The sequence below is a fragment of the Anomaloglossus baeobatrachus genome, chromosome 4 (assembly GCF_048569485.1).
Source record: "Anomaloglossus baeobatrachus isolate aAnoBae1 chromosome 4, aAnoBae1.hap1, whole genome shotgun sequence".
Lineage (NCBI taxonomy): Eukaryota > Metazoa > Chordata > Amphibia > Anura > Aromobatidae > Anomaloglossus > Anomaloglossus baeobatrachus.
This window is the reverse complement of record NC_134356.1, coordinates 635508896-635518895: the sequence shown is the minus strand read 5'-3', so window position 1 is coordinate 635518895 and position 10000 is coordinate 635508896. Positions and strand designations below refer to the sequence as shown.

General features: G+C 46.5%; 1 protein-coding gene across 7 annotated transcripts in view; it reads right to left on the bottom strand.

The window, feature by feature from the left end:
- ANK1 (ankyrin 1) overlaps positions 1 to 10000 on the bottom strand; it is a 412403-nt gene that overhangs the window by 14647 nt on the left and 387756 nt on the right. For all 7 annotated transcript variants that reach the window (XM_075346407.1, XM_075346412.1, XM_075346408.1 and 4 more), the window contains one exon: positions 8543 to 8684. In XM_075346407.1, coding sequence (XP_075202522.1) covers positions 8586 to 8684 — 99 coding nt within the window. In that variant the 3' untranslated portion in view covers positions 8543 to 8585. The remainder of the gene's footprint in view (positions 1 to 8542; positions 8685 to 10000) is intronic.

Here is a 10000-nt window from a genome sequence, read left to right as displayed (position 1 = left end):
TACACAATCACGGAAATCACACGATCACTGATACCACCGCTGCCTCTTTCATATAAACCCTGCTCACTTAATGATGAGCATAACATGGAGAATATGGGAATGGTAGAATGTTTTTGTACTGGGCGGCCAGCGATCTATGACAGCCACCCGACCGGACCTGCATATCTTCAGCACATCTGGTGTTTCTGAGCGCTGTAAATAGACATATGCACAAGTATCACTGACCGATCATAAACATATGTTGATAAAGCATCATACAGGGTGTGTAGAATTCTGTTAATGGTTCACTGTAAAAATCTTCTTAAAATGTTAAGTATAAAGCAGGTGTCTCGCAGCGACTTTATCTCTTCTCCTTATTGTAAACACATGCACGCTCGGCCGAACCGGAGGTGCATGTATAATGGGGGAATCATGGAAAATTACCTTCAGCCAAATAAGCATGCGTGTGAATGGTGGGTGTAACACTCGTGGCCAGTGTAGGGGCAGCGAGCGGGATAAGTGGACCTACTGGACCATGAGGGGACCTGGGCTTACCCCTTAATGAAAGGGGTTTAACTAAGCTCCCACCACGAGGCGGACGCCAGGTACCACTCCCAGGGCAGTGTCCAGGACTCTGGCAGCTAAACCTGAGGACAGGTGACGGACTCAGGTATAGATGGGTACAGGCGGGGTGACTGAGGCAGGCCGGACAGGCAGGTACGGACAGGAATGGTGGACACGGCAGAAGTAGTCAGGCATACGAGGGCAGGTACAGCAGATGGACACAGGATTAATGGAACCTGACAACTAGCTAGCAGACTGGTATACTGACTAACTGAATGTGTTGCGCAGGCACCTCCCCTAATGGGAGGATGCCTTAAATACACAGTGCCTCTCAACCATAGGCTGAGAGGCATTTCCGGGAAATGGCATGCCGGACGATTAAGAGGAGGGCCGCTGCACGCCATCTTAGGTGCACTCCTGGGAACCCTGTGCGGCATGTACAGAGCCTGGGAGAGGAAGGAGGCGGCAGCACACGTGGATGGCTGGATGGCCGGGAAAGTGCAGGGGAGGATGCAACCCGGCCAAGGTGGTGAGTAAGACGGCATCACTGCAAAGATGCTGGCGCTACAGTGAGATTCTGGAAGGGTCGGCTGAACAACAGCTATTGAAAGGGTATGGGTGCGTTTTGCTGACCTCTCACAATTCACTAGTAGTAGTAATTGAGCAGGATTCATCTTTGGACATACACGGAGAAGAAATTGTCCTCTAACTCAACATTTCCAGTAGATTCTACCACTGAATGCTATAGATTGTGGTTGACCAGCTAATAGTTGCAGAGTATGTGGCATAAGTCACAGAGGCCGGGTCCTGAGTGGCACCCAGCCCCATTCCTGGCATCACATTTTCCACAGTAACTGTATCCTTGAGATACAGTTGAACACAATGGTGGAATAGGAAGCAATGGGCTCTCTGCTTCATGATTCAGCCTGAGTCTGAGCCTCAGAGCAGCAGGCTCGATGATGTCACTGGATCCCTCCTGCCCTCCTGCGGCACAGCCGGTCCACACACAGCATAGGCTGCAGTGGTGCATTAGGGGATCGGGCCTAGGTACATTTTTTTTTCATGTTATCAAAACTTTGTGGAAACCGGAGGGCATGATACTGTGTGGGGGGCTGTGAGGCCATAATACTGTGTGGGGGGCTGTGTGGGCATGATACTGTGTGGGGGGCTGTGAGGGAGGCTGTGAGGGCATGATACTGTATGGGGGGCTATGAGGGCATGATACTGTGTGGGGGGCTGTGAAAGCATGATACTGTGTGGAGGGCTGTGAGGGAGGCTGTGAGGGCATGATACTGTGAGGGAGGCTGTGAGGGCATGATACTGTGTGGGGGGCTGTGAGGGCATGATACTGTGTGGGGGGCTATGAGGGCATGATACTGTGTGGGGGGCTGTGAGGGCATGATACTGTGTGGGAGGCTGTGAAAGCATGATACTGTGTGGAGGGCTGTGAGGGAGGCTGTGAGGGCATGATACTGTGTGGGGGGCTATGAGGGCATGATACTGTGTGGGGGGCTGTGAGGGCATGATACTGTGTGGGGGGCTGTGAGGGCATGATACTGTGTCAGGGGCTGTGAGGGTATCATAGTGGGTGTCTCAAAATGAATCTGGGACTATGGGAACATCATATGGTGTTGTGGGCCACTGTGGCAATATCATACTGTTTGGGGCAATTGTGGGTACCTCATACTGTTTTGAGGGCAGTGTGAGAACATTACATGTTGATAGGGCTCACAATGGCAGCATTATACTGTGTCAGGGGCACTGAGGAACTCATTATATTTTCACTGAGGGGGTCATTATACTGTGCTTTTGCTGGGTACTGTGGGTGAATTAAGCATGGGATTTCTCACTCTATGAATTGCGTATCATAGTGGGTGAGATCACATAGTAAGGGGCATCAGTAGGGGCACAGTTACTGTGTTTACACCACAATGTCTCTAAAAGCTGAGAGTTATGCCCTTCAGTGACCACGGCCCTGCTTTCTTTTTTTGGGGGGAAGGGGCGTGGCAAGAGTGAAAGAAAGTGGGAAGGGGCCAAGTTTAGACTTTTTCTACTGGGCCCAATAATGTCTATGCATGCACGTGGTCTGGCCAGTGGTGTTTTGCAGATACTAAGGATTATTTTGGTGGAATTCTACGTAGACGGCTGAGCTGGCACTGGCGGAAGAGTAGATCATACTAGACCAGTAGATATATTCATAGATCTTAGTTCAGGCACTAAGCTAAAGAGTCGATCATTTCCCTGTACAGTCAGATCGGTGGACATACATCCTCCCTGTCCCACATTACAGAGGTGCCCTTGAGCAGCGGGCCCCTGGGCAGCTGCCAATTTTGTCCTATTATTAAAACAGATCTGTTCGAGCTGATTGGTCTCTCTTGGTATTAATCCCTCTCAAATTTCTCTTCTCCTTAGAACATAAATCCACCATAATTTTGCATCCATATACAATGTCACTACTGAAAACTGCAATGGCTGCTCTTCACATCAAGTACATACATGCTGGTGCAAAGAAAAGCAACATGGCACCAGACAGTGACCGGTATTCAAAGAATTCACTTCTACATTGTCCTTCATAGCTGAGAGAGTCAAAAACGGCAGTTGCCAGCCCGAAAATTAGATGTGCCTTTGTATTGGGTGCTACTATGCCCAATACCTAGGAAGCTCTTACAGCAGATATAGCCTCTCACGAGGAGCTTTGAGCTACGGCTAGAAGGCAGCTATGCTCCGGTGACATTATCATCGCAATGTCACTCCTGTTTAGATTGCAACTAATATGGTTGCAAAGAAATCCACCAGGTTAGGTTTTTTTTCTCTCTTTATTACCATGTTTGCTATCATTAGTTGTGATCCTAATGCAGTGTAGCCCTAGCCTTATAGTTCTCATATTCTTCATATTAGACGAGTGGTGGCCAACTGATGTCTTCAAAGCCATATATCTCCCTAGGTGCTTATCCTGTCACCCCAGGCTCCCAACTTCCAAACTACTTTTAACATTGAACTAATGATCTAAAGCCCCATACACATTAGTTTGCTGTTGGCCAAAATATTCACTTGACCACCATCTTCCCTTACTCTCCCATACACAGGAACGTTCTCCGAGAGTGCCACAGATAGACTCCTCTGCCTTAGCTCCAGGAGAACAAAAGGATCATCCATTAGAAATCCAACATGCCGCAATGCTGCACCTTCTCTGCCCCAATATCATCTCATCATATGGGGGAAAGTGGGGCACACACATTACTTGATCACCATCTTCACCCACTCTTCGATACATAGCAATGTTCTCCGAGAGTGCCTCCTCTGGCTTAGCTCCTGTAGAACAAAAGGATCATCCATTGGAAATCCAACATGCCGAACCCTCTCTACCCCAGTATCGTATCATCGTATGGGGGAAAGCTGGGCACACACATTATTTGACTACCATCTTCCCTCACTCTTCCATACACAGGAACGTTCTCCGAGAGTGCCACGGCTAGACTCCTCTGGCTTAGCTCCTGAAGAACAAAGGATCATCCATTGGAAATCCAACATGCCGAACCCTCTCTGTGTCCCAATGTCGTATCATTGTATGGGGGAAAGTTGGGCACACACATTACTTGACCACCATCTTCCCCCACTCTCCCATACATAGGAATGTTCTCCAAGAGTGCCACAGCTAGACTCCTCTGAGAATACATGAGAACAAAAGGATCGTCCATTAGAAATCCAGCATTCTGAACACACTCTGTCCCTATATCGTACCTCCGTATGGGGGAAAGGAGGGCACACACACTAGACTGTTGGCAGATCACTTTGACATCATTGGGTTCGGTCAACTTTAATCTACTGTGTGTATGGGCCTGTAGTCAAACTGTTGGGGCCCCCATCCAAGTCTATTACAAACTAGCAGGGTCTCCTACTTTCAGAATGAAAGGTGGTGGTACATGACAATCCACTACTGAAACAACTGAGGGTTACCGTTCGGTCCATTGACTGTATGGAGAGAGACTGCTGTGCGGTGTTCGGCATTACTCTCGCTGGATGTCGTGGAGGCGTCGGACTCTGTTCTAACTGCAGAGTCCGACAAACAGCCTGGGATCCCTTAGTTGCACTGCCTGTCTTGGACATCAATTGGGTCTGGCTTCAATGTTTTCCAGTACAGCAGGAGTTAATTCCTGCTGACTTGTGATTAGCTGCTGAGAAATCAGGCTGCTGATTACCATCCTAAGCCACCTTTACCCTTTATAAAGTTCTGGATTCTTGGGCTGAGTGCCAGATATAGCTTCTGCTTCCTCGATTCCTGTGGTTATCCAGTTTTATGGTGATTCTCCGTGGTGTGTGAGATCTCCAGTTGTACAAGTATTTCCTACCCGTTTTGCGTTACTCCCCAGTTCACATACTGTCCCTCCTTTATGTTTGAGTGCAGTGTGTGTGAGTTTTTGTTTACCCTTGTCTGTGCCTATTTGTGGGGTTCTCGTTACAGGGTTACAGGGTAGGGGGAGTAGTATCAGGGCTTGGACAGGAGACAGGGCCACGCTGGAGGCTCGAACCTGGCTACCATTAAGCCTACCTTCAACATAAGGGACAGCGCTGGGGCCCCAGTCTTAGGGTCAGCCTAGGAGCGCCTGTTCAATCTGTACATACCTCTTGACATTGACTTTGTACGTGATGTCACCTCTTTGTGACACACTAAAGACATGACCATAAAATAAAATATTGCCTCTCTGATGGAGTCAAACCCTTATAGTGAAGTTGGATGACTACCAAATTCCACCAAAAATACAGGACAAAATAGGCAGGACACCATGATAGACTGAATTGGGGTCTTTTGGTGTGACAGAGCATGAACGTGTAATTCATGTGAGTGCTCCTCTTGCCTGTACATGTTGACTCTGCCTATCAAGGACAAATGAGTAAAATATCGTACCCTGTACTTTGAGGCTTGACAGGATTGTGTGAGAACGAGATCAATCTACAAATGGGCAACACAACGATGAACAAAAAATGTGGTGAATCAGGACAAACATCAACAGGATGGAACAAAGAACAGGAAAGTCATGCCAGGTGACAGTATACTGCGTGGGAATGGCATCGGGCTTCATAGGTTGGCAAAGGAGGATTGGGATTATGGGAAGATTACGGAATGGGTTGATCATGGAGCGGCACAGAATCAGATGTGGGGTACCAAAACTTTCAGAAATTTCTACAAGAAAGGAACAATATCTACCAGTTGTTACATAAGTGGGTGATGTTTCTTCACCTTTTTGACTTTTTGGGGTCTACGTACAGTTCTGATTCTGATGGACTATAGTGCTGTTTGTGAATTTTCCCTAGTATCTACCAAAAATAACAATTGTTTTGGCTTCTTTGCCAGTTCTATTCAAGTCTCATGTGTTCTCCCAATATGGCCGGCAGAAAGCTTTTGCCTATCATTCAAGCCGTAGAAAACCATCTAAAGACGTGAAGTGACCGTACACCTTTAGGATGTTGACCAAAGCTTATCCTCCCTATCTGCCCGTATAGATCTATGGCCAATATGTTTTTATTGAAGAGATGGGAGTAGGCCGCTGCCAAATACCTCTGGTGGCTTATTTTATCTGACAGCAAAAGGATTGGTTTTTTTTGGTATTTGACAAGCCTAACTCATCTCTTCAAACATCACCTGTGGAAGAGTAAGGAGGCCCCCATATACAGGAGACAATCTGCTGGTCTTGGGTGTTACCATTCCCATTGACAAAGGGGTGTGTCCCTACACAATCTGAGTCAGCACAGTAAGTAACAGTGCAGGGACACTCCCCCAACTGGTAACACCCACTTGTCAATTTATTCATACACTTCTAGGAGGAATAACCAAGGAACGGCACAACGCAGAGATGTAAGAAAAGATGTTCCAGAATTCCCATATTATGTTGAATGCAAAAATGCACTAAAGCAGACAAATTAGGAGGAGTTGTGATAGGTTCCTTTTTAAGAGGACCAACCAACAGGACTTTCATATATAAACTAAAGCCAGTGCTCTACTGGCGCTATCATGCTGATTCTATACATACCTTTAGTTGTGAGATCGGATGTATAGTTTCTGAAATATGGGCAATGAAAGTTGAAGAATGCACTGTTATTTGATTGGCAGCTACAGAATATCTAATAGGTGGGTCGGATTTTGCTAGTTATTCCCGTCCCTGTCCTTCCTCCCCCTGCAATAACAGAGACAGGGGAAGGAAGGACAGGCAGCAGACAGGGGCGGAAATAACTAGCAAAACCCGACCCACCTATTAGATATTCTGTAGCTGCTGTCAATCAAGTAACAGTGCATTTCACAAACTTTACTTGCCTATATTTCAGACACTATACATCAGATCTCACAACTAAAGGTATGTATAGAATCAGCATGATAGCACCAGTATAGCACTGGCTTTATGTTATAGAGGAAAATCCTGGTGGGTAATCCTCTTTAAGCAGGAGATGACTATACATGACTGATGAGACATGTGTGTACCCCAGCTGAGTCCTAGAGAATGTAAAATAAATCAGAGTCCTCAGATAACAGATTTCACATGGATGTAACAAAGGAAAGTATCAGAAGTTAGGAGACAGGCAAGATGCAGCAGAGGTAATTAATAAATTATGCTAGGGAGGATGGCCGGGGGTGCAGGATTTGGGCAAAACAAGTGTGATCAGGTTGAAGCGACGTATCAGAAGGAGAACCAATGCTTGCTTTATTAAGAGTCAAGATGAATGAAAAATTGGAAGATCCATGAGCGTAGAAATCAATAACATTTTATATAAAAGGGGTTGTCCGATATCTGGACAACCCCTTCTTAAAGGGAATCTGTGTTTGTTGGGTTTTTTTTGCTGTGCAATCTAACAACAGCATGATGTAGGGACAGAGACCCTGATTCCAGAGATGTGTCACTTAGTTTACTGGGTGCAGCATTAGCATCACAGTTTTCTCTGCTGCAGACCTAGCAGAGCTCTGAATGCTGAGCTCTGTATAACCCCATCCGCATCATTGATTGGCAGCTTTCTGTATACATTATAAATAAACAGCTGCTAATAATATTTTATTCACTTATATAGCGCTATTAATTCCACAGCGCTTTACATACATCAGGAACACTGTCCCCATTGGGGCTCACAATCTATATTCCCTATCTGTATGTCTTTGGCGTGTGAGAGGAAACCGATGCAAACACGGGGAGAACATACAAACTCTTTGCAGATGTTGTCCTTGGTGGGATTTGAACCAGGACCCCAGAGCTGCAAGACTGCACTGCTAACCACTGAGCCACCATGCCGCCTTGTGCTAATCAGTGGTGGGGGCGGGGTTACACAGAGCAGGTGGACTACACACGAGACATCTAGTCCTGCACTGATAAACTCCTGTTGGTAAAACACTGATTTTACTAGCAAAACACAACCCAGTAAGTGACACATGGAATCAGGGTCTCTGTCACTACATCCTGCTGCTCTCAGATTACATAGCAACAACCTGCTGACAGATTCCCTTTAAATGCTAAAGTCCCGAGCAAAAAAAACAAAACGTACTCACCACCAGCGATATCAATACTCGTGTGATATGTGAGCGCAGCAGCCAATCAAGGAATGCTAATGAGTTGCAGCCTTCCCCTGATATCCAAGTCTCGGCCAAGGGACGTGTGAGTGAAGCAGCTGCTGATTGGCTGCAATGATCCAATAAGATAATGTCTTGCTGTTGACGGGGGATTTGGCGCCAACATTGATAGGACCGGAGGTGAGTATGAGGTTTTCTTTTACTTGAGGGACTATGGCATTTAAGAAAGGGTTGTCCAAATAGTGGCCAATTCCTTTAACTATATGTAATTCTCTTAAAGGGGCTGTCCACTTTGTTAGAACTCTTCTGTTAGTGTTGTCATTTTTTAGTTTTTAGTGGAGTATGTATTCCAGATCTAGGTTCGGCCATTCTTAGGGTTGGTCCCGGTTAATGTAGAGGTGCTACTGGTTAAGATGTTACCTGGGATTGTCCCTTATTGATATTTATTACCTGGGTGAGTCCCCATTATTTTGGGTGTCCCAGTTTTGTGGTCTCACTGCTGCACCCGTTTGGTGCCGGCTCTTTTCACAATCTGTGCCCCTTTCCTCCCGTCTCCGATCTCTGATCTCAAAGAGTCAAACTCGTCCTCTGCCTGCCGGGAGGAGCGGCCCGGGGGTGCGGGGGGGAACACGAGGTCAGGGGTGGACATTCAGGATAGGCATTGAGTGACACACGTGTACGACAGAGGGCAGAAAAGGAAACGGAGACACAGAAGGGGAACACAACAGTGAAATGGGATAGAGAAAATATAACAAATGAAAAATTCTTAGAGACATGAAAATATCGAAGACAGAAAAACAGAAAAAAAGAGGATTCTGTATGACAGAGCAAGTAAAGAACAAGACATAGTCCACATCATTTACAGACAAGTGTACCTTTACTGAAACAAGACATTATAGTGCTTATGTTAGTCAATGCGGAGTTATAATCTCTATTATACTCCAGAGCTGCATTCATAATTCTACTGGGAGCAGTCAAAAATCTTGTAAACAGACACAACCCTTAGGGGTACTTTGTACGTTGCGACATCGCTACTGTGATATCGTCGGGGTCAAATCAAAAGTGCCGCACATCCGGCGCCGGTAACGACGTCGCAACGTGTAAAGCATAGATGCGGAGATAAACTATCGCAAAAGTGACGTAAATTGGTGATCTGTGTAGCGTCGGACATTTTCATAATGTCGCACCAATAGGAGATACGATGTTGTTCCTCGTTCCTGCGGCAGCACACATCACTGTGTATGAAGCCGCAGGAGCGAGGAACATCTCCTACCTGCCTCCACCGGCTATGCGGAAGGAAGGAGGTGGGCGGGATGTTACGTCCCGCTCATCTCCGCCCCTCCGCTTCTATTGGCTGCCTGCCGTGTGACGCCGCACGACATGCCCCCTTAGAAAGGAGGCGGGTCGCCGGCCCAGAGCGATGTCGCAGGGCAGGTAAGTGCGTGTGAAGCTTCTGTAGCGATAATGTTCACTACGGCAGCTATCACAAGATATCACATGTGCGACGGGGGCGGGGACTATCGCGCTCGCCATCGCTAGCGATGTCGCAGCGTGCAAAGTACCCCTGAAAGTTTAGCTCCTGGTGTAAAGAATAGGGTACCCAATGCACCTGGAAAGGATTTTGTAAAACATCTGGTCCGAAGTCTGCAGAATTCTGCATGCAGCTCTGAAGTATAATACGGGCTGTATCTTAGGATACGTAATAACATATATTAACAAACTTATATAACTTTATAAGTAAAATAGGGTTATTTCCAGCTCAGCATTTCTCAATCCAGGCTCCTACCATTTAGTGTTTAAAAATCTAGGTTCCCACCATTTAATTCTATGAGAGTTAAAGGGTATTCTCATCTCCAAAATCCTATCCTAAAATGTATAGGCATAACAATAATAGCAAATCCCTCCAAT